The sequence below is a fragment of the Mirounga angustirostris genome, unplaced genomic scaffold, assembly GCF_029215605.1.
Source record: "Mirounga angustirostris isolate CCGP_5_RB_7025 unplaced genomic scaffold, mMirAng1.0.hap1 SCAF_16, whole genome shotgun sequence".
Taxonomy (NCBI): Eukaryota; Metazoa; Chordata; class Mammalia; order Carnivora; family Phocidae; genus Mirounga; species Mirounga angustirostris.
Genome location: NW_026991724.1, coordinates 54144204 through 54167798, shown reverse-complemented (window position 1 = coordinate 54167798; position 23595 = coordinate 54144204). Strand labels below are relative to the sequence as shown.

Genomic DNA, 23595 nt, shown 5'->3' with positions numbered 1-23595 from the left:
ACCCTGATGTCAGTGTATGACCATTACTGTGTTTAATGGCTCGATTTCTCTGATCTCTTTATGTCTGAGTCTTTCTGTATCCATGCGTCCTCTTTTTTTCTCCGCTGGGGTCACGAACTCTGCTGCCTCCTAGGGCCAGGCAGGTAACACGTAAATGCGGGAAGCCTTTGGGTGTGGGCCAGGGAACCCGCAGACTGCCCCCAGGGCGGTGGCCACTCAGAGCCTACTGCTGATGGATAATGTCCCTGGAACTGCAGACTCGATGTTGACTTTTCAACAGAAGCTTGAAATCTGATCCATTGATGCTGGTGGCCAATTAAAAAAAAAAAAAAGTGCCCAGGGACGCCTGAGTGGCTCAGACGGTTAAGTGTCTGCCTTCAGCTCAGGTCATGATCCTGGGGTCCTGGGATTGAGCCCCGCATCGCATTGGGCTCCCTGCTCAGTGGGGAGTCTGCTTGTCCCTCTCCCTCTGCCCCTCACTCCCCTGCTCCAGCTCTCTCTCTCTCACTCTGTTCTCTTCCTCAAATAAATAAATGAAATATTTTTTTAAAAATGCCCAGAATTGAGAGCCCAGAATAAACTCACACATATGTGGTCAAGTGATCTTAGACAAGGGTGCCAAGAATACACAACGGGGAAAGGACAGCCTTTCCGACAAATGGTGTGGGGAGAATTGGATATCCACATGCAAAGGAATGAAATTGGATCGCTATCTTACACACTACACAAAAATCAACTCAAAATGGATTAAAGAGGGGCACCTGGGTGGCTCAGTCAGTGAAGCATCTGCCTTTGGCTCAGTCATGATCTCAGGAAGCTGGAATCAAGTCCTGGGTTGGGCTCCCTGCTCAGCGGGGAGTCTGCTTCTTCCTATCCCTCTGATCTTCCTCCCTGCTTGTTCTCTCTCTCTCTCTGTCTCAAATAAATAAAATCTTAAAAAAAAAATGGATTAAAGGTTTAAACAGAAGATCTGAACCTGTCCAACTCCTGGAAGAAAATAGAGGGGAAGAATCTTCATGACATTGATCTTGGCAATGATTTCTTGAATATGACACCAAAGAACAGGCAAACAAACAAAAAATAGACAAAAAATAGGCAGGTGGAATCACATCAAAATAAAACTTTTCTGCCCAGCAAAGGGAACCATCTCCAGTGACAGGTGACCTACGGAGTTTGAGCAAACACTGGTAGACCATACAATTGATAAGGGGTTAATATCCGAACTATATGAGGACCTTCAGTTCCTCAATAGCAAAAACCAACAAAAAGCAACAAAACAAAACAAAAACACAAATAACCTGATTTACAAATGGGCAAAGGACTAGAATAGACATTTCTCCAAAGAAGACATAGAAATGACCACCAGGTATATGAAACGATGATCAATGTCACTAAGCATCGGGGAAACGGAGATCAAAACCACAGGGAGATATATCACCTCGCACCCGTTAGGGTGGCGATTATGAAAACAAAGACAAAAACAGAGATGAGAAGGGTTGGTGAGGATGTGGGGATATTGGAACGCTTGTTCACTGCTGGTGGGAACATAAATGGTGCAACTGCGGTGGGAAATAGTGTGGCGGTTTCTCAAAAAATTAAAAGTAGAGTTACTGTATGATCAGCTATCTCACTTCTGGTTATTTATTCAAAGGAATTGAAATCAGAGTCCCTAGAGACATTTATTTGTGTGTGAAAACAACCCAAGTGTCCATCAACAGATGAATAGATAAAGAAAATATAGTATATTCACACAATAGAATATTATTCAGCTTTAAAAAAGGAAATCCTGACATGTGTGACAACATGGATGAACCTGAGGGGCATTGTGTTAACTGAAATAAGCCAGTCCCAGAAATACTGCACGATTACACTTATATGGGATATCTAACCACCAACACACACTTTTTTGTTTAAGAGTGGATTTCATATGTTCCTAATAAGGAACAAACTGGCAGCTGAATTTGCTAAGCTAGGGTGGTGAAGTCAAGATTCGGTTTTGGTTTTTTTTTTTTTTTTTTTTTTAAGATTTTATTTATTCATTTGACAGAGATAGAGACAGTGAGAGAGGGAACACAAGCAGGGGGAGTGGGAGAGAGAGAAGCAGGCTTCCCGCAGAGCAGGGAGCCCGAGGCGGGGCTCTGTCCCAGGACCCTGGGATCATGACCTGAGCCGAAGGCAGACGCTTAACGACTGAGCCACCCAGGCGCCCCAAGATTTGGTTTTTGATTGAGTTCTATGTACTATATTTTCTCACTTCGTGAGTTCCTGATGGCCAAGGTGAATACCGTAAGAACCCTCCAAGATGTTGCTGAATTTTTTTTAAAGATTTTATCTCTCTCTCTCAAATAAATAAATAAAATCTTTAAAATTTTATTTTAAGGGAGGGGCAGAGGAAGTGGGAGAAGCAGACTCTCTGCAGATCAGGGAGCCTTACTCGGATCCCAGGATGCTGGGATCAGGATCTGAGCCCAAGGCAGATGCTTAACTGACTGAGCTACCCAGCCAGGCATCCCCTGAATTTGTTTGTATCTATTTTGAACTACACAGAAACCTCCTGTCTTTGGGTTAGCATCACATTTTGTGAAACACTGTTTCAGATATTTGCAAAGTAATATTAATATTAACAACAAAAGTGAACACTTATGAAGTACTTCCCATTGTGACAGGCTCGGTGTTATTTGGAAACTTCCCAATATTCTGTGAGACAAGTAATATAGTTATTCCCATTTCACAGATAAGAAACAGAGGCACAGAGAGACTTGGTAATGTGCCCACGGTCACCGGCTAGTGAATGGCAGAGCCGGGATTTGAACCCTGACAGTCTGGGTTCCAGAGTCCATCTCTTAATCAGTGTAAAATCAGTTTGGAAATTGTTTCTGTTACTGGATATCAATGGTTAGTAAGGGCATTACTTCTTTCCTTCTTGAGGGCATTTGTTCACTTGGTGAATATTTGCTGACTACCTACCACATTCCAGGCATTCATTGTTCTTGGCCCTGGCGGTGCAAGGGCGACCTGGGCAGGGATGTTTTGTCCTCATGGAGGAGCTGTTGTTCCGGTGGAGGAGACGGACACCATGAACAAGTGAATCACTAACGTGTCATGTGATTTTTGCGGTAGACAAAATAATGCCCCCCAGCAAAGATGTCCCGTGAATTTATGATCTTACTTGGCGACTTTGCAGATGTCATTAAAGATCTTGAGATGAGGTGATTAACCCGGATTACACAAAGGCTCTTCTTCTTCTTCTTCTTTTTTTTTTTTAAGATTTTATTTATTTATTTGACAGAGAGAGACACAGCGAGAGAGGGAACACAAGCAGGGGGAGTGGGAGAGGGAGAAGCAGGCTCCATGCAGAGCAGGGAGCCCGATGTGGGGCTCAATCCCAGGACCCTGGGATCATGACCTGAGCCGAAGGCAGACGCTTAACGACTGAGCCACTCAGGCGCCCCTACAAAGGCTCTTCCAAGAGAGAGGCAAGAGCATCAGAGTTAGACAAGGCAATGTGACACTGGAAGCAGAATTGCTGGCTGTGAGCATGGAGGAAGGGACCGCTGGCCAAGGAATGCAGGTGTCTCTAGAAGCTACAAAAAGCAAGGAAGTGGCTTCTCCCCTAGAGCCTCCAGAATGAATTGGTCCAATGAGATTGTCTTTGGACTTCTGGCCTTCCGAACTATAAGAGATTAAATCTGTGTTGTTTAAAGACAGTAAATTTGTGATACTTTCTTACAGCAGCAATAGGAAATTGGTATAGATTTATATACTGATAATAAGTTTTATACTAATAATGATGGTATATATGCTGATAATAAGGGTAAAATAATGGAGCCATTCTAGACAGAGGGCTGTCAGGGAAGGATCCTCTGGGGAGGGGACATTTAAGAAACCTGAATAAAGGGGTGCCCGCATGGCTCAGTCGGCTAAGCATCTGCCTTCGGCTCAGGTCATGATCCCAGGGTCCTGGGCTCAAGCCCTGCATTGGGCTCCCTGCTCCGCAGGAAGCCTGCTTCTCCCTCTCCCACTCCCCCTGCTTGTGTTCCCTCTCTCGCTGTTTCTCTCTCTGTCAAATAAAATCTTTTTGTAAAAATCCTTGATTTAGGGGTGCCTGGGTGGCTCTGTCACTAAGCGTCTGCCTTCGGCTTGGGTCATAATCCCAGGGTCCTGGGATCGAGCCCCACATCAGGCTCCCTGCTCGGCGGGAAGCCTGCTTCTCCCTCTCCCACTCCCCCTGCTTGTGTTCCCTCTCTTGCTGTCTCTCTCTCTGTCAAATAAATAAATAAAATCTTAAAAAAAAAAAAAAGAAACCTGAATAAGGACAGTGTAGAGAGACAGTGGGCAGAGAGCATTCTGGGTAGAAGCAGCAGCAAGTGCAAAGATCCTGAGGTGGGAACATGTTTTATATATCTAAGAAGCAGCAAGGAGGCAGGTACGGCTGCAGTGGGCAGAGGGCAGAGGGAGGAAGATGAAGTCAAAGCAGGAACAAAGAGGGAGAGGATCATGGGTGGGCCTTTGGGTCACAGTGAAAATTCTAGCTTCTACTGTGAGTGTGATCAGAAGTTTTTCGGACCAAGTTTGCGTGTTAAATAGTTTCTCCTGCAGTTGAGGGCCATTGTAGATCAGCCCAGCCAAGGATCTGCTGTTTCTAGAGCTTTTTTTTTTTTTTCTAGAGATCAGTGACACTTCTGGGGGCCAAGATAAACAGGAAAAAAAAAATGTCACTGCGCCCCCTCCCCCACCTCCACAACCAGTTTACAAAGTGCTTTGGCAGGGGCACCTGGGTGGCTCAGTTGGTTAAGCATCTGCCCTCAGCTCAGGTCATCATCCCAGGATCCTGGGATCGAGTCCCGCATCGGGCTCCCTGCTTGTCGGGGGAGCCTGCTTCTCCCTCTGCCTGCTCGTTCCCCCTGCTAGTGCGCTCTCTCTCTCTCTCTCTCTCTGACAAATAAATAAGTAAATTCTTTTTTTAAAAAAGTGCTTCTAGGGGCGCCTGGGTGGCTCAATCATTGGGCGTCTGCCTTCGGCTCAGGTCATGATCCCAGCGTCCTGGGATCGAGTCCCACTTCAGGCTCCCTGCTCAGTGGGGAGCCTGCTTCTCCCTCTCCCACTCCCCCTGCTGTGTTCCTTCTCTCGCTTTGTCTCTCTCTGTCAAATAAATAAATAAAATTCTTTTTTTTTAAAGATTTTATTTATTTATTCGAGACAGAGAGAATGAGAGACAAAGAGCATGAGAGGGAGGAAGGTCAGAGGGAGAAGCAGACTCCCTGCTGTGCAGGGAGCCTGATGTGGGACTCGATCCTGGGACTCCAGGATCATGACCTGAGCCGAAGGCAGTCGCTTAACCAACTGAGCCACCCAGGCGCCCAATAAATAAAATTCTTTAAAAAAAAAAAGTGCTTCTGGCAGTTTCCACTTAAGATCACTTGATACCACTTAAGCTTTGATTCCATTTGATTTGATTCCTATTTTCTCCAAATCAGCCCTATCCAATCAAAATATAATATGAGCCAAATATTGGGGTGCCTGGGTGGCTCAGTCGGTTAAGCGCGTCTGCCTTGGACTGAGGTCATGATCTCCAGATCCTGGGATCAAGCCCCACATCAGGCTTCCTGCTCAACAGTGAGTCTGCTTCCCTCTCTCTCTCTCTCCCTCTGCCCCTCTCCACCACTCATTCTCTCTCTCTCTCAAATAAATAAATAAAATCTTAAAAAAATATATGAGCCAAATATGTAATTTAAAATTTTCTAGTAGCCAAGTTTAAAAAAAAAAGAGTGGGAAGCAAGTGAAATTTTAGTTTTAGTGATGTTTTTATTTTAACCCAACATGCCCAAATTATGATCATTCCAACATGTGATCAGTATACAATTAATAATAAGATAGCTTACATTCTTTTATACCAGGTCTTCAAAGTCTAGTCAGTATTCTACCCCTACAGCAGCGTCCCTATCTAAACGCTAAATTTTCATCAGAAATAATTGCTTTCTACGCAGCCTATAAAACTTCAACTTGAAAAAGTAGATTCACGTACCCAGATTGTTCCAAATGTACTTAAAACCTTTTCAACAACTGAATCGAGATCCAGTGTTTACATTTAAATTAGGTAAAATTGAATAAAAGTTAAAAGCCAGTTCCTCAACTACACCCGCCATGTTTCAAGTGCTCAGTAACCACCCATGGCTGGTGGTGGTTGTATTGGATGAAGCAGATCTAAATCCGCCAGGCAGGAAATGTCTCAGTCACTTCTGGGGTTCCCTATCCTCCTCTGCAAAGTGGTGACAGATAACTCAACTTGGCTGGTGCTAGAAAAATGGTGAAAGTCCAGGCCTTTGGTGCCCAGGGGCACCATCTTAATTTCTGTTCCTTTGATGTTTGCTGAGGTCCCTCTCAAACCCTGTTGCTGCAGAAGGACCAGGAGATGCACCCCCCCATTGGTGGTCTCCACACCCACAGCCATCCTCCCATCATACATGTGGTCAGGATACATTTTCTGTGGCTCCCCAGGCTGGAGTAAGCTAAACTCTCTCTCTCCAGTAAAACCCCCTCTCTCCATTCTCCCCCATTCCAGGCAGACCCCAGGATTGGCCAGCTCAGTGCTGGCCTCTCGCTTGCCTGGGACAGGAACAAACAAGGGAGATGTCCACATGAGGCTTTGTGGGGTTTTTCGTACTGAATCCCCCATTGCTTTTTTTTTTTTTAAAGCTTTTATTTATTTGACAGAGAAAGAGAGAGAGCACAAGTAGGGGGAGGGGCAGGCAGAGGGAGAGGGAGAAGCAGACTCTCCCCTGAGCAGACAGCCAGATGTGGGGCTCCATCCCAGGACACTGAGATCAGGACCTGAGCCAAAAGCAGACACTTATCAGACTGAGCCACCCAGGTGCCCCTCCCCATTGCTCTTAATAAAGAAGAAAAACACTTCACTTCTCTTCAGGTAATATAATCTGCCCCAATGTAGATTTAGTTATTAAGTGAGACAGGGGTTGGGGTCATTTGGCAGGAGCTACATCCTCTGGGAATAGACCTAAGCGGGCAGGAGTGGGAGTGGAAAGGGTCTGGAGAGGGAGAGAGGAGCTGAGGTGGGTGACCTGCTAGGTCTGAATTGTTTCCGAGGTGCCGCCTGGAGGGCCTGCAGGTGAACTGAGAGCCAGAGGGGACTCGTGAACGGGGTGCCACTTCTGCAGAATGGGGCCTAGGGACTGGGGTGGGGTAGGCTGGGTGGAAATTCACACTCCCTTTTGTCTGCGTTTTTAAAATGACTACTAGGATGCATGGTGATTTCTCCATCTGTGTCCCTATCTATCTGTCTCTGTCTCATTTTCGGTCTCTGGCTCTCGTCTCTGTCTCTCTCTCTGCCTTTATCTCTTCCTCCTGTTCTCTCCCCCTGTCTCTGTTCCTCTCCATCCCATCAGCTCTGTGATTTTATTTCTCTCTCTGCTCATCTCTGTCTCTTTTTGTCTCTGCCTCTGTCCACCCCCCACCCCAGCCTGAGCTCTGAGCCAGGGAGCCCCATTCCCCGGCCCACACTCCAAACCATTCCCACCTGCCAGGCCAGAAGCATCTCCATGGAGTAACTCTCCCACAGCTCTGTCCTGGACCCATCCCCAAATAAGTGGGTCACTTCCGTCTGACCTTGGGCAGGACAGGGCATAGGAGAGGCCATGAAACAGGGACAGAGTCATGACGTCTACTTTCTTCTCTTTTCTTTCAGCTGCCCAGCCCTGGGCCCCAGCACTGGCCCCAACCTGCCTCCTGCCACTGTCCAGACCTTAGTCATGTCTGGGCGGTTGTGAGACCTGAGCCCCCCTGCACCCCCGCCCCTCCTCCTTGCCTCCTCTGTCCTTGTGGTCAGAGCTGCTGGTCCCAGGACCAGGGCAGGGTTGGGGGTCTGTGTGCCACCAGGAGGCTGAATGCAGGCAGATAAATGGAGACAGATCTAGAGAACCAGAGTGGCACTAAGAGACAGCAACAGACAGAGACAGGGTCAGAAAGACAGAGATGAGGCCAGAGAGAGGCAGAGAGAAGCACAGACATTTATGCTTCATCATCATGGTCATCTGTCACCCAACCCCTCATCAGAGCCGTCCACACCTGCTCCTTAGGTGATCTCACCCAACCCCATGGCTCTAAACACCACCTCTCCCCTATGACTCCCCACTGCTTCTCAGCAGCTCTGACCTCTGCCTGCACCTCTGCCTGCCCATGCACCCAACCGCTTGGCTCCTGACAGGCATCCCCAGCTCAGCCCTTGCCCCCACATCTCCTTACGTGCTTCCACAAATGGTCAGCCCAAGCCTCTGAGGCACCATTCTCGCCTCCTTTCCCCTCCCCCTGCCACTTTCCTCCCCTTGGTGAGTATGTCGGTTCTACCTCCAAAGTGAGCCCTTCGTCCGTTCATTCCTCTTCTTCCTGGACCACAGCATCGCCCACCTGGGCTGTTGCCACCTCCCACCTCCGTGTTGGTCTCCGCTCCCTTCTCATTCTCCACACAGGATGTCTCTTAAAAGTAAATAAGATCATGTTACTCCCCCTACCCCTGTCCTTAAAATCCATTGCACATAAATAAACCCAAACTTCTTCCCCAGCACGGAAACCCCTGCACAATCTGCCCTGTTCCTTCTCCTTGCTCTGCCTTGCACACACCGAGTTCTCCCTTTTTCCTGCAAGGCTCACATGGCATGGTGGCTGTCAGCCTAAATGTCCCCTCCTCTGACTCCCCAACCACCCCCTTGTCTGCAGAAAGCCCCCTGCCCCGGTCATTCTACCATCACCTGGGTTCTCTGCACACAGGTGACTACCAGATATTTCCTTTTAGTTTTTCTGTTTGTCTGTCTCCCCCACTGGGATGTGAGCTCCATGAGCGCTAGAATTTCCTTGTTGCTTCCTGCATCTCAAGTGCAGACAGCAGAGCTCAGAGCAAGGCAGGTGCGCAATTGCTCTTTACTGAGCAAGGGCTTCGTCGTGCTCCCACTGACTGGGCACCTACTACATGCTTGGCACTGTACCAAGGCACTTTCTCTGCCTTCTCTTTTTGGATAGATATTTTGGGAGTGAGGAACAATAGTTCCCTGACTTTACAGATGGGAAAATGGAGCCTCAGAGGGATGCCGTTCCCAAGATAGACCATGATGCCGTCTGGATTTGAACCTGGGAAGGTTTGCTGCGGAAACATAGTAGGGAGACAGAGGGAGGGAGGGAGAATGAGAGATTTAATAAGAGAGAAAATAAGAGAACATAAGAGAGAGAAAATGAAAGGAAAAGAGAGAATAAGAACACGAGGGAATGAGAGAGCGAGAACCAAGAAACAAGTGGGACCCTGGGTCCAGGTTGTCCTTGCTGGCTCACTGCTCCCGGCACCTCTGGCCCCCTGACGGCAGCCTGGCACAGCTGGAAACTGGCAGCACCTGACCGCAGGAATGTGTCCCTGGGGGCAGGCCGGCCCAGCGGGGGATGCTTATAAGTCCCACAGGGGCCCCTGCAGGAAGCAGCCTGTGGGAGAGCAGCCCAGTGCAGGATCCCAGAGCCCGGAGGCAGCCAGGTGAGTGTCCCTGTGGTCTCCGCCCCGCCCACCGCCCCAAGAGCGAAGTCTCCCACAACTCCACGCCACTGTGAATCTCAGCCTCGGGACCCTGTGCCTCCATGTCTCCTCCCCAGAGAGGTCTCTCACTCTCTCTCTGGTTAAGAGTGTCTCTTCCTTTCTCTCTCCGGCTCCCCTAGTCTCTCTGTTTCTCTGATGTCTCTGTCCATGACTCTGGCTCTCCCTCTGTCTCTGGTTATCTCTTGCAAGTGCTGTCTCAGTCCCCTCCGATCCGCACCCCCCCGTCTCCATGCTCCTTCTCTCCCAGTTTAGAGATAGAATGACACTTCCTCCATACCTTCCTGTCCATCTAATTCTCTCTCTTTCCGCTTCTCTCTCCCTCTCCCTTTATCTCTCACTCCAAATCTCTCTAGGCTCTGTGGCTCTGGGCGAGGATCTCAGACCTACGACGTGTGTGTTGGGGTGCAGGGGTGGCATAGGACCTTGTCTGACCAACACTATCCTAGGGGGACAGGAAGAGAGGGAGACAGAGATGGAGGGAGAGATTTGAGCTCTAGGTCCCCCCAGACTCATCACCCTCGTGTGCAGGTGCTGACGGCATGACCACAGCAGGAAACCCCTGGGGCTGTTTCCTGGGGTACCTCATCCTCGGGGTCACAGGTATCTGAGTGTGTGTGTGTGTGTGTGACTGTCTGTGCCTTGGGGCACCGTGTCTGTTCCTGCGCAGCCATGACTCAGTGTCCTCCTAGGTATGACTAAAGCTGCCTGTGTGACCTACCACGTGCCGTGCTCTCTGGTTACACACACGTGATTCCTCGTATCATAGGGAGCTTGTGCGTGTGCTGCCGATGCATTGTGTGTGTGGCTTTGCACGCCTCTGTGTGTGACACATTGTGATGAGCTGTGTGGTCGAACCGGTGAGAGGGGGTGCGTTACTGGCCGAAGGATTCTGGCGGTCTGTGCCTGTACATATCCCGGGGAGTGACAACGACGGCGGATGATGCTGTGAGGACGTGGGAAGCCCAGGGTGCCGCTAACAGGGAGACTGTGCGTCTGGAGGAGTCACCCATTTCGGGTAATATGTGCCTACTTCCTGAGTCTCTGATCCACGGACCCCCAGAGACCCACGTCACGGGGCGACGTGATGCGGTTTCCCTGTGGGCCGGCTTGTTGCTGGGGGGACTGTGGAGGAGGCTGAGCCGGGGAAGGCGGGACACTGAAGGCCACAAAGAGCGACACTGTTTCCCTGAGCGTCTGGCTGTCACCCTGGTCTCTGCACCCTGTTTGAGGGTTTCTGCCTGTTCTGGGGGACTGTGGCCCGGGTAGTACACGAGCCTGGCGTGGTGCGTGCGTGCGTGTGTGCGTGTGTTTGTGTGTTGAGGGAGGGAGGGAGGGAGAGACAGACGGAGAGAGATAGCAAATGGATCTTGGAGATGGGTGTGGCTGGCTCAAAGCTGCACCTCCCCTCTCGACAAGAGATCCCTTTCCTCTACTCTGATCTCCCATCCCACCCCAAGAAAGCTGATCTGGTCCGTAAAAGCCCTGCACCAGGACCCCGCCCCCAGGAGCCTGGTCCCACCTCCCGAGCCTAACTCGGCATCCCTGACTCCGCCCCCAGGAGCCCTGACTCCACCCATGAGGCCTTGGTCACGCCCCCGCACCACAGCCTCCCCCGACGCACTGGTCACGCCCCCTGCACCGTGAACCCCCTCAGGCCCCGCCCTCAGGAGCCCTAGTCCTGCTTTTTGAGCCTGCCCCCCATCCTAGCCCACGCCCCTGCACCGATCCCTGCCCTTAGGAGCCCTGGTTCCACCCAGAGACCATCCCCAGACCTGACTACGCCCCTGAAGCCCTAACCACGCCCTTAGCCCGTGGCCACGCCCCCAGGAGCCTTGTTCCGCCCCGAGCCCGCCCCTAGCCCTGACCCGCCCTCAGGATCCTTGGCCTCGGCTGGCGGCGGCGACATCATCAACGGCGAGGACTGCAGCCCGCACTCGCAGCCCTGGCAGGCGGCACTGTTCACGGCAAACGAATTCTTCTGCGGGGGCGTCCTGGTGCATCCGCAGTGGGTGCTGTCCGCGGCACACTGTTTCCAGGAGTGAGTGCGGGGCGGGGTGGGGCGGAGGCGGAGCCTGGGGCGGGGGAGGGGAGGAGCTCGGGACCTGGATGTCCCGGTAGCCGGGGGCGGGGCCTAATATCAGGCTCCGCCTCCGTGCTAAGAGTGGAAACCTCTGTGAAGAGAGGCTCTGCGAGGGAAGTGGGGGCTGTTGCTTTGGAAAGACAGCCCGGGGTCGAAATCCCATCTCAGTGGCCGAGTCACTAGTGGATTAAGACAAATTCTTTTTTTTTTTTTTTTTAAGATTTTTATTTATTTATTTGACAGAGAGAGAGAAACACAGCGAGAGAGGGAATACAAGCAGGGGGAGTGGGAGAGGGAGAAGCAGGCTTCCTGCCGAGCAGGGAGCCCGATGTGGGACTCGATCCCAGGACCCTGGGATCGTGACCTGAGCTGAAGGCAGACGCTTAACGACTGAGCCACCCAGGCGCCCAAAACAAATTCTTGTTGCTGGATTATTGATTGTGTGAATGAGGATTTGAGAGCATGGCTGGGTAGCTCTTGGCGCCGTGCTTAGCGAGGAGGATGGGGTTGGGGTAAGTGGGTGGAGATGGGGTTGTGCCTGAGGGTGACAATGGAGGATGGGGTTGGGGTAAATGGGTGGAGATGGGGTTGTGCCTGAGGGTCACAATGGAGATAGTGGTGGAGTTGCCACAAAACTAACCCGTCCCCCGTGGCCCTCAGCTCCTACACAATCGGGCTGGGACTGCACAGTCTTGGGGCCAACCAAGAGCCAGGCAGCCAGATGATGGAGGCCAGCTTCTCCATACAGCACCCAGAGTACAACAAACCCTTTATCGCCAACGACCTCATGCTCATCAAGTTGAAAGAATCGGTGTCCCGGTCTGACACCATCCGGAACATCAGCATCGCCTCCCAGTGCCCAGCAGCTGGGGATTCTTGCCTCGTTTCTGGCTGGGGTCAGCTGATTGATGGTGAGCTCCTGAGTGTGAGTACGTCCGCCCTCCCTGAAGGGTTCTCCTCCCAGCCAGAGGGGGCTGACCCAGACTCTGCGTCGCAGGCAGGCAGCCCCCAGTGCTCCAGTGCGTGAATATCTCGGTGGTGCCCGAGGAGATCTGCAATGCCTTCTATGCCCCCGTGTACCACCACAGCATGTTCTGCGCTGGCGGAGGACAGGACCGGAAGGACTCCTGCAAAGTGAGAGACGGGGAGGGGAGAGGGAGGGAGGAGGAGACGGCGGGGCCAGGGGATGGAGAAGGGAGGGATGGGCATGCGGGAGGAAACAGACACGGGAAGATAGAGAGATGGAGAAACAGAGTCATAGACACGAGCGCGCGCACACACATAGAAATACCTCAGGGAGAAACAGAGGGAGACTCCTAGAGATGAAACGCAAAGAGAAATGGGGGGAAAAACAGAATATACCAAGAAATGCAGAGAGGCATGGAGACTTTGGGAGTCAGAGACAGAGAAACAAGCCATAGGGGGTGATAAAACAAAAAGAGAGAGGCAGAATAACAACAACCCAGGAGAATCAAACAGCTGCTGGGACCTAGGGGAGTAGAATTCCCTACAGTCTGGGCACTGGATGGGACCTCAAAGGTGTGCCTTGCTATCTTTTATTTCCCTGTCTTTGTCTCTTGGTGTCTTTTGGTTCCTTTCTGATCTCAATCTGTCTCCACCCTCTCTGTGTTTTGGATTCTCTCCATTCCTCTCTCCAAAACCAGGGTGACTCTGGGGGCCCCCTGGTCTGCAACGGGTCCCTGCAGGGTCTCGTGTCTTTTGGACAAGCCCAGTGTGGCCTACCCTACGTGCCAGGCGTCTACACCAACCTCTGCAAGTTCACTGACTGGATACAGAAAACCATCCAGGACAGTTAACTCCTGGAACTTGGACCCAAGAAACCGAGCCCCCAATATATGTTGTGGAAGGGATTCAGGACCCTGGGTGTCCAGTGCTTTCCTCCCTGAGACCCAGGAGTCTAGACCCCCAACCCCCTCCTCCCTCAGCCCCAGGAATCCAATCCCACCAAGAATCTTTTCCTGTACAAAGTGCCCCCTGGTGGCAAAATGTTGGCCCAGCCTTACCAGTAGCAGAGAAGGTTGGTTTTTCACCTTCTTGTTCCCTTATCTCAAGCCCAGAAATAAAATCTAAGAGAAACACAGGCTCTGTTTGAACTGTCGTCCTTGCTTCCATTCCCATTCACAGGATTCCAGCAAATAACTTTTCCTCCTTGGGCCTTAGTTTCCCCCAGGAGGGCCACTGGATTCCCAAGGGAGGAGATATGCTTGAGACGTTAAGAGAAATTGATTCTGTGGATGTTGTCCAATTTCAAAAAAGTCAAGTCAGCAAATGACAAATTAATGAGGTTTTCTTGCTTAGTTTTCTTTTTCTTTTTTCTTTTTTTTTGCTTTGGTTAACCTGTTTTGGTTTTGTCTTCTTAAATGCGTTTGAAGGATTTTTCATCTGAATCTGCCTCAGAGCCCTCCTGCTGTCACTGAGGCATGGTGGGAAGAATCATGGAGAAATATGGAGACTGAGGGCAGAGATGGGGGGACACTGAGGGCCCAAGAATATTCGGAATTGTTATCATACTCTTCACTGATAAAGTATATCCATAAGAATATACTGCTAAGAATGTCTATTCAAGAATATATTAATAAATATATTATTTGGGAATCTGGTCATCGGGAGATACTCCTCAAAATACATAAAGTAAGAAGTGAAATAACTAAAAGTGAAATACTATAAATGGTACAACTGTTTTGGAAAACAGTTTGGCCATTTCTGAGAAAGATGAGCATACATTTGTCCCACGGCCAGCAGGTCCACCCCTAGGTATTTATGTAAGAGCAATGAAAAAAAAAAAAATAGACTAGCCAAGAATGCTCATAGAAACTTTCCTCATAATAGCCAGATTGGAAACAATCCAGATGTCCGTACATGGGTGAAAGGACAAACTATGACATATTCATTCAATGGAACCCTACTCAGTAATAAAAAGAAATGAATTGTTGATAGACCCACCAATGGAGGTGCATCTCAAAATCGTTATGGTGAGTGAAAGAAGCCAGACACACAATATTACACACTGTATGGTTCCTTTTTTATGTGAAATTCTAGAACAGACAAAACTAATCATGGGATGGGAAGGAGGAGTAGATGTGGCAACGATGGGAAGTAACGTAAGAGAACTTTTCTGAGGTGATAGGAACCTTCTAGAACTTGACAGGAGTGTGGGTTACGGGGGTCATGCATTCATCAAAACTCATTGAACTGTACACTTGACAGACACATTGCACTGTATATACCTCAATAAAAAATTATACCTTAATTAAAAAAACTTCATACAACATTTACAAAAAGTGACCAGATACTGAGCTATGAAGCAAGTCTCCACAATTCTCAAAGTTATAATATACAGAGTATGTTATCTGACCACAAGGTAATTACGCCAGAAATCATGACAAAATGATAATGCAGAAAATCCCCACATGGCTTTTTTTTTTAAGATTTTTATTTATTTGAGAGAAAGACAGAGAGAGAGAGATCACAAGCAGCCAGGAGGGGTAGAGGAGAAGCAGGCTCCCCACTAAGCAGGAAGCCCAGCACAGGTCTCTTAATCCCAGGACCCTGGGATCATGACCTGAGCTGAAGGCAGACACTTAACCGACTGAGCCACCCACATGTTTTAATTTTTGAAATACACTTCTAAATAACCCACAGCTCAAAGAAGAAACCATACTGGAAATTATAAAATATTTTGAATTTCATGACAAGGAAAATACAATGTAATAAAATATAAAATGTAACCACTGAAGAGTAGAAATAGTGTAAATTAAGTCCAAACACGCAGAAAGGGGAAAAACGAAGGGGAAAAAAAATCCCACAAAATTATACGATCCCCTAAAGGTAGGAAACACAAAAAAAGCAAGACAAACAGTAATTTAAAAGATGATATTAATAGTACTAAATATATCAATAATCACAATAAATGCAATTGGTTGAACTCAGATTAGAATGCAAAAGTGTTCTATGCTATTTATTAGAGACACACCAAAAGCTCATGGAAAAGTTGAAAGCAGAAAATGATTTACCAAGAAATATTATCCCTAAACTGGTAAGGTAGCTTTACTGTTATCAGTCAAATTAGGCATTAATACTAAAACCATTACTAGGCAGAGTGGGTCACTACAAAGTAATAATTCTTCATAAAAATTTTATAATAAATACAATTCCAAATTTGAATATACTTAACATAAAAATTGGTAGGAGTACAGGGAGAAATGGAGCAATTCATCCCATGGAAGTGTGAGATTTCAACGCCACTATCATGCAAAGGATTTGGTATCACACAGACCACATTCTCCAGCCACGATGCAAGAAAATTAAAATTCAATATGCACATCAACATAATATCCGTATGCACAGAAGTTAAAATACAACCACTCATCTGAATAATTCATGATAAAAATTAAATCATGATGGACAAAAATGGATGAAAAGGTCATCACCATGGAAATTTTTAAAAACTTAGAACTGAGCAATAAAAATGTGACATATGAAAACTTGTGGGGGGCAGCAGATTTATAGCTTTGAATAATTAGATTAGAAAGAATGGGTGAGGGGCGCCTGGGTGGCTCAGTTGGTTAGGCGACTGCCTTCAGCTCAGGTCATGATCCCAGAGTCCTGGGATCGAGCCCCGCATCGGGCTCCCTGCTTGGCGGGAAGGCTGCTTCTCCCTCTCCCACTTCGCTTGCTTGTGTTCCCTCTCACACTGTCTCTCTCTCTCTCTCTCTGTGTCAATTAAATAAATAAATGAAATCTTAAAAAAAAAAAAAGAAAAGAAAGAATGGGTGAATATAAAGGAGCCAAGGTGTTAGACAAAAAAATAGCCAATAAGCCTAACACAAAGGAGACTGAGGTGGGGAGACCTCCAGAAATGAAGAGCAGGTGCTAGTTGGAGGTGAGAGCAGCCTGGGGCTCTGGGTCCGAACTCACTCTCAGAGTGCCTTTCCCCAACCCATGCTCTAAACACCCTGATGGGGGTCCAGGAGGTGGGTGGGCTGGGGGGTTGTGGACTGGAAGAGAGCAGCATTCTGACCCCCCAAGGCATGTGTCCACCAGTTGTAGGGGTGGGGGAGCCTGTGGAGAGGAACCTGTAAGCCTCCCCGTGGCTCCAGGAAGCAGTGGCAGATTGGAACCCAGCCCAGCCCAGATCAGCCAGGTGAGTGAGTGACAGGCTGGTCTGTGTCCTGCCCTCTGGCCCCCACCTCACCTTCTGGGTCTCTGACGTCTCTGTCTCTCCATCTGTGATTCTGAGTCTGTATCTCTGGCTTGGTAATTTCTCTCTCTTTCTGTCTTTGCTGTCTCTGTATCCTCCAGATGCAGCATCCATCGGCTCTCCTGTCCTGCTCTCTGTCTCCATCACCTGATTTGTCCCAGCTCTGACACTCTTGCCTTACCTTTCTCTTTTTTAAGATTTTATTCGCTTATTTGTCAGAGAGAGAGAGAGCACAAGCAGGGGGAGCGGCAGACAGAGAGAGAAGTAGACTCCCTACTGAGCAAGAAGCCCTATGTGGGACTCCATCCCAGGACGCTGGGATCACGACACCCTGAGCCGAAGGCAGACCGACTCCACCGCCCAGGCCGCTCGCCTTATCTTTTCGTCCCTTTCTCTCTGAATCCCATGTTTCTGAACCTCACTGTGTGTTTCTCTTTCTTTGATTTGTGCACGCCATCTTCCCTGTTCCTAATTGTTGCTGACACTCTCTGTTTTCCTCCCGGCTGTCTCGCATTCCTGTCTCTGTGTCTCGAGGCTTCGCGTCTCAGGGCTAAAGACTCAGGGCCCAGGATGAGGTGCCCTTCCTACTGCCCTTCCCCACCCAGAGATCTCTTGGGAGACAGCGGAAGAACAGAGTGAGGTGGGGGGTGGACAGACCTGAGCTAACGGCCTCACACTCACCTGAGTACTCGGTGGAGCCTGAGACTTCCCCCACGACTCTTGCATGGGCAGAGAGGCCCCATGTTGGGGAGGGAAGGAGTGATGTCACCTCTCCCAAATAGCTTTCTCTGACTGGATACTCCTCCACAAGGCCCATGAGCAGAGAAGGGCAAGGTCAGTTCTGAGATTAGAATGACCCACTGTGGCAGGACAGAGATGAGGTAGAGGGAGAGAATGAGAGCCAGAGGCCCGTGAAGAAGGAGGGTCCAGGTCTGAACAAGGACAAACCTGGGTTGAGCTAGGCAACAGACAGGAGGGGACAGTAGGTGAGTCGGTGGGGGGTGGGCAGGAGGGGCCAGGCTTGGGGTTGGATGGGTTGGGGGAGGGGAAGTTAGGAGTGGGAGACCTACAGACCCAAGGGTGGAGGAGGACTGGGCTTGGGAAGAACAGTGGGCTCAAATGGGCCTTGGGGAGGTGAAAGGCTGGGGTGCCCACCTGCGTGTTGTGTGTGTAGGATATTGTGAGTGTAGACGTCTCCTTGAATCTGCTCAGCTGAGAGACTACAGCCAAAATTCAGATCATTCTAAGTCTTGTCTGCCCCTCTCTTCACTCCCAGTCGCTCAGCAAACCCTGTGGGCTCCCTTTAGAGGTATCAGAAGTGGACCCCTTTGCCCTTCCTGACTTCACCTTGGCCACCCCTGTCCTCACTCCACACCAGGCCCTCCCCGCCCCCCGTCACCCTTGTGGTCTGACCCCACACAGATGCCTGAGGGACCTGTGAACACCCAACTCAGGCCCCATTCTGCTCTGCTCAGCATTGCCCACAGCCCCCCGGGTCCCTCAGAGGAGCCCCCAGGTGAGGCCCCACAGGATGGGCCCCTTTCTTCCCTCTGGTGTCACCTCCCGCCCTCTCCCTGGCTCACTGGGCTCCATCCACACTGGCCTCGCTGACCCTCACACACACCAGGCCCACTTCCCCCGGGGCCTCTGCACCTGCTCTTCCTCTGCTCTTTCCCCACGTTCCGCTGGGCTCAGCCTCACCTGCTGCAGGTGTCCGCTCAATCCCACCTCCCCCCTGCCTTCTCCCTCAGCACACCGGCTATCTCCCCCGGCTCCACAATGTCTCCTTCTGCCCCACAGCACCAGCACCTCCTAACATGCACTGTCACTTCTGTGTCACGTTCACTGTTTCTGTCTGTGTCCCCTCACACAGTGGGGGGGGCTTCATGAGGGGGGACTTCTGTCTGGTCACTGCTGTCTTCCCAGGGGCTATGTTGGTGTTGGGCACGCAGTAGATGCTCAGTAAGTACGTGCTGCCTGGAGGAAGGGATGAATTGTGACGTGGAAGACTGAGGTGCAGGTGGTGCCTGGATGGGGGTGTGGGATAGGGCAAGGCCTGAGGCCCTGGGGGGCAGGGCTACAGCTGGGCAGCGGGACTGATGCCTGGTTAACCCTCGCACCCCCGGCCTGAATCTGGGTCCCCTCCAGATGGAGGCCAGGTGGATGAGGGGGAGAGGTAGGCTCACCGGGCACGTGTCCCTGTTGCCCTCCAAAGGCCCAGTGCCCAACATGTGATCTGTCACCTTCTGGGAATGGGCCTTGGCACATACATGATTGGACAGGAGTTTGAGATGTATGTGACTAGGACTAAGAGGAGAAAAAGGCTGTGGCCAGACCCCAGGTGCCTCCTCAGTCTTCCTCCCTCAGGCCCTGAGTCCGGTCCCCAGCCCCTCCTCCCTACACCCAAATGTCTGAGCTCCAGGCTGCACGGTCTGGCCCCTGGCGTGCATTTACCTGGTTCAGGGCTGCCCCAGCCAGAGACATAGCAGGTGCTCCCCATTTGGGGTTCCTGGGTGGGCAGGTCCAGGACCCTCACAGCATCTGTAATCTGGGCAGGCTCTGCCAGGCGCAGCAGGATGAGGTCATGGCTATAGTCCTCTCCGGGGAGCTGGGTATGGTTCTTTAGGAGGTTCGGCTTGAATTCAGGGTGTGGGAAGCTATGACTGACCTGGACAAACTGGGCTGTGTCTTCATGCTCGAACAGGTTGTGGCGACCCAGCCAGAGCTGGTAATTGCTGGGGAAAGAGGGGGCCCCAGGGAATGAGGAGAGAGGAGGGGGAAAGGGAGATGGGGCCAGGGAGCATCCTGAAGACAGAAAGAAACAAGGAGTAACCTTGGAGGGAGAGAGAGAGAGAGAGAGCCTACAGGAAGGAATTAGTCATGGAAAAATAGAGACCTTGGGAAAACAAAAGATTGTGACAGCATGAAAGGCAGATCCAGAGACAAAGAGAAGCAGTGAAAAGGAGAGAGCTTGAAACAGAAGGAACAAGGCAGAGGGTAGAACAGGGAGCCAGAATGAGCTCAAAGGGGACAGGAGAGGAAGCGAAAAGGCAGCGACCCTGAGAAAAGGTCCATGGAAAGAAGCAAGAACAGACAAGAAGAAGGAGCAACAGGTTCAATGAGACAGGGAGAGGAAGCAAGGGGAGAGGGTGAGATACAGATGGTGGGGGGCAGCCTGAGAGAAAACAGGGAGGGAGGACCCCGAGGGGCTGGGAGGGGGCCTGGGGTCAGCTCAGCTGCAGCTGGGGCCGTGGGGTTGGCTCCCCAGCAGCGGGTGGGCTGGCCCGCAGCCCAAGTTTGGCATCCCCCTCCCTCCCACGACCTCCTCCACCTCCTCCCTCTCCCTTCCTCCACCACCCCCTTCATCCCCAGACTCTCTCCTCTTCCCATCCTCCACCCTCCCCTTACTACTCCTCCCCCTCTTCCTTACTCCCCCTCCTCCTCCTCTCTCACCTCCTTCCTCCAGCGCCCCCACCAGGCTCCAGCTGAAACCAGCCCTTCCCTGTGTCCCTGCAGAGCATCATTGTCCTGGAGGGAGGGGCTGGGCACATGAGAAGCCCCCCCCCCCACACACACATGTCAGGACAATCCCTTCCTTTTCTCTGGGGGTCCCCCTCAGTCCCATCCTGGGGGTGCTCAGCTGCGATGGGGGAGAGGAAGTGAAGCAGAGACCCAGAGAGAGAGAGAGATGGGGCAGAGAGATGGAGGGTGAGACCTACAGTGACAGGGAGGCAGCAGAGGGACCCAGAGGTAGACAGACACAGGGAGACACACAGAGACACCGAGACCAAACAGAGAGAGAGAGACAGGGATAAATCATACTCAGATAGACAGACACATAACAGAGCCAGTTACTGAGAGACACAGAGACACAGTTACAGGGAGACACAGGAAGACACAGGCTGCCATGGGAGGGCTTCCCTGGGGTTGTCCCTGCCACTCTCCATGGGACCCAGACCAGTACCATCTTTGTTTCCCTCAGTCCCCCAGCCTCCCCTGAGGTGAACCCAGGGTCGGTGCCCAGTTGTTTATTCCTGTGGGAGCACAAACACCCCCTCCCCAGACCCACTTGTGTGAGCAGTGGGCAGCTGTGAGCACCCACTGTGGGTGCACCAGGACTCCCCCACACCTGACACCGCTGAAATTGTACACAAGCGACAGCCAGGGTTGGAAATTCTTACACTCCGAGCCTCTGCTGATTGGGGACTGGATGGGAGGCACAGCACCTGCAGAGGGGTGCTGGGTCAGGGCAGGTGGGAGGTAGCAATGGGGCTGGGAGGACCTAGGCTAGGAGAGGTACATGGGCGCAGAAGAGCAGGGCTGGGCATCTGCGGAGATGGGCAAACGGTACGGAAAGAGTCTGTAATTCTCCTGCAGTCTCTTAATTGGGTTTAGATGGGTCCTGCCTGGGGAGACACTCTGCTGAAATAGACCCCACCGCAGGAATCAGGTAGGAGAGAACAAGGCAGCATCTGGAGCAACTTGTGGTGTGGATACCGGTGTCCTGCAGCGATTTGGAGTTCCTGGACGGGGGGACAACTGGCTTTGGTGGAGGTGTTGGCTCAGAGAAGAGGAAGGGTTGTAGAAACAAGTGTTAAGGACTTCAAAGGAGAGGGTCATTGACTGAAAGGAAAGAATTTGGGGGCCTTTAAGGGGTCTCGGACTTAGATATCTTCTATGCCTGAGGTGGCATTTGAGGTTCTGAGAAGGTTTCAGTGTTTAGGGGATGGGGCTGAGAGATGACAGCTGGATGGGAAAGGTCACCTGAGGGCTCAGGAGCCAGAGCACTGGACCCTGGAGAACTAGGAGGCAGGACAGGAGGTTCAGGGTCCCCGGATCCAGTGAGGAGGGGACGCTGCTTGGAAGAGTTGGGGAACCCCAAAGAGAGAGACAGAGATGGCCCCAGGCTGTGTCTGTCTGGAAACTGCCTGGGGGTCACTGGGAAGAAGCAGGTACCTACTGTGGCAGTGACGACTGTGAGGAAGATGGCAGGGTGAAGAGCTAAAGAAGGTTTTGTGGTGGGGGTGGGAGAGGTAGGAAGAGACTGGGTACCCTGCCCGGGCTGGATTGCGGCCTGGAGGAATAGGGCTGCACAGATGGGGAGAAGGGATGGCCTTGTAGAGGTGGCAGGGTCAGAGCACCATGGGAGTCAGGGTCCCTCTCCCTCTCTCAGATCCACTCTACTCACCAGTCCACCCCAGGGACATTGCCAGGCACAGGACCAGGAACCACATGGTGACAGAGTGTCCAGGAGCTGGCACACTGTGAACTAGGAGCTGGGGAGCAACCCTGGGGAGCCTTTAAAGCCTACACCCCCCACGGCCATGCCCCTGATCTGCTGCCACCAAGAAGCTGGCCAAGGCCTGGTCCTGCTTCTGGATGTGGACAGCCCCCAACCCCCACCCCAGGGCTATGGGAGGGATGGAAGAGCAAGCACCTGTTGTTCTTAGGCCCTTAATCATGCTGGATATATTCCGGGGTCTGAGGCCAAATGGGCCAGGGCCTACAGCTCTGTTGCCTTGCTCTTGGTGACACAGGCAGTGAGGGGAAGCCCAAGAATGACAGAATCAACAGCTCTGGAGAATCAGGACGCCTATTACAAAGCCTCCAATGCCTACACTCCAAGAGAGATTTCACACCCCAAAGCCCATCGGACCCTCAAATACATGCACTATGTCCCTGAAGCTCTCTGATCTCTGCACCTCCCTAAGCCAAGATGCCTGTCCCCCAACTTCCAACATCCCTGAAATATGTGAGCTTGGCTTTCAGAACTCCGAGATTCCTGTATTTCCAGATGCAGGAATGAGTTCCCCTACTATAAAGTTCCCATCAAAATGAATTCTTGCGGTGCCAGAACTCCACAAGCACAGCACTAGTGGACCCAGAGATATGAAATTCCAAAGGCATCCTGGAGCGAGTCTCCTAGCATCCCCAAATCCAATGTTCTCCAAAAATGCAGGGGTCCTGACATAGAGCCTCTCCCAACTCCTCATTCCTCAACCAGGGCATGTGATGACCCAAGACACCCAGATGACCTGCCCTTCCAGGTCAAGAGAATCCTCAACAAATCCAGTGGTCCCACTCCAATGAACATTTAGATCTCGGGGGCCTCGCTAATGCACCTCAGGATTAAGTGGCATTGAGTATCACGTTTTGGACTCCCAGAAGAGATTCAAGAACTAGAGCTTTCGGGCCTCCAGTGTTGACCCACAACGTGTCCTACATGCTGTAGACAGAATGTCTGTGTTCCCCCCAAATTCATATGTTGAACTCTTCTCCCCAGTGTGATGGTTTGGGGGGTGGGGCCTTTGGGAAGTGCTTATGTCACAAAGATGGAGCTCTCATGAATGGAAGGAGTGCACTTAAAAGGGATCCCTTGCCCCTTCTGCCATGTTAAGACACAGAGAGAAAAAAACCATCTATGAGCCAGGAAGGGGGCTCTCACCTGTGGAGACATGTGGGTCCAGCCCCTCTCATGTCAAGCACTTGATCAAATCTTTCCCCTCTCTGAGCTGAGCAACATGAGAAGCTCCCAACATAGGAAGTGAGAGAAGTGGTCACAGACACTCACAGTGAAGACCATAAAGACTGGGGTACAAGAATACATTCAGTCAGTGATCTGACCTCCCCCACACACAGATCAGTGTCACCCTGTGGGAGAAATGTGCCTCAGCGTGAGAGAGGAACCCCTGGATACAGTGCCCA

The 23595-nt window shown here is 51.1% G+C and overlaps 2 protein-coding genes across 5 annotated transcripts; one reads left to right on the top strand and one right to left on the bottom strand.

The window, feature by feature from the left end:
- The first annotated feature begins 10128 nt into the window (after positions 1-10128).
- KLK4 (kallikrein related peptidase 4) lies at positions 10129-14002 on the top strand. Of its 4 annotated transcripts, none has more exons than XM_045892060.3 (5): positions 10129-10189; positions 11465-11627; positions 12330-12580; positions 12667-12803; positions 13334-14001. In XM_045892060.3, the coding sequence occupies exons 1-5, from the start codon at positions 10129-10131 to the stop codon at positions 13484-13486; spliced, it is 765 nt and encodes a 254-aa protein (XP_045748016.2). In that variant the 3' UTR covers positions 13487-14001. The 4 variants fall into 4 exon arrangements, with proteins under 4 accessions (XP_045748016.2, XP_064437952.1, XP_064437950.1 ...); XM_064581880.1 differs by lacking the exon at positions 10129-10189 and adding an exon at positions 10219-10604 and having other exon boundaries at positions 11398-11627; positions 13334-13997; XM_064581881.1 differs by lacking the exon at positions 10129-10189 and adding an exon at positions 10219-10604 and having other exon boundaries at positions 11328-11627; positions 13334-13997.
- Positions 14003-14100: 98 nt separating this feature from the next.
- LOC123855089 (kallikrein-1-like) lies at positions 14101-22361 on the bottom strand. Its single transcript, XM_045890460.2, has 5 exons — positions 22079-22361; positions 20960-21116; positions 19320-19625; positions 19077-19191; positions 14101-14142 (listed from the first exon to the last, which is right to left on the bottom strand). Exons 1-5 carry the CDS (start codon positions 22122-22124, stop codon positions 14101-14103), a joined length of 666 nt encoding a protein of 221 aa, XP_045746416.1. The 5' UTR covers positions 22125-22361.
- Between the last annotated feature and the right edge of the window lie 1234 nt (positions 22362-23595).

What these genes read in the sequence shown, in the direction of transcription:
- KLK4 (XM_045892060.3), top strand. Translation starts at nt 10,129, where the DNA reads ATGACCACAGCAGGAAACCCCTGGGGCTGTTTCCTGGGGTACCTCATC. An exon ending in CCTCATCCTCGGGGTCACAG is followed by an intron (nt 10,190 to 11,464) that starts GTATCTGAGTGT and finishes ACCCGCCCTCAG; the next exon opens with GATCCTTGGCCTCGGCTGGC. An exon ending in ACCGGAAGGACTCCTGCAAA is followed by an intron (nt 12,804 to 13,333) that starts GTGAGAGACGGG and finishes CTCCAAAACCAG; the next exon opens with GGTGACTCTGGGGGCCCCCT.
- LOC123855089 (XM_045890460.2), bottom strand. Translation starts at nt 22,124, where the DNA reads ATGTGGTTCCTGGTCCTGTGCCTGGCAATGTCCCTGGGGTGGACTG. An exon ending in GCTGCCCACTGCTCACACAA is followed by an intron (nt 19,626 to 20,959) that starts GTGGGTCTGGGG and finishes CTCTTTCCCCAG; the next exon opens with CAATTACCAGCTCTGGCTGG. An exon ending in TGCACGCCAGGGGCCAGACC is followed by an intron (nt 19,192 to 19,319) that starts GTGCAGCCTGGA and finishes TCTTAGTCCTAG; the next exon opens with TCACATACATCTCAAACTCC.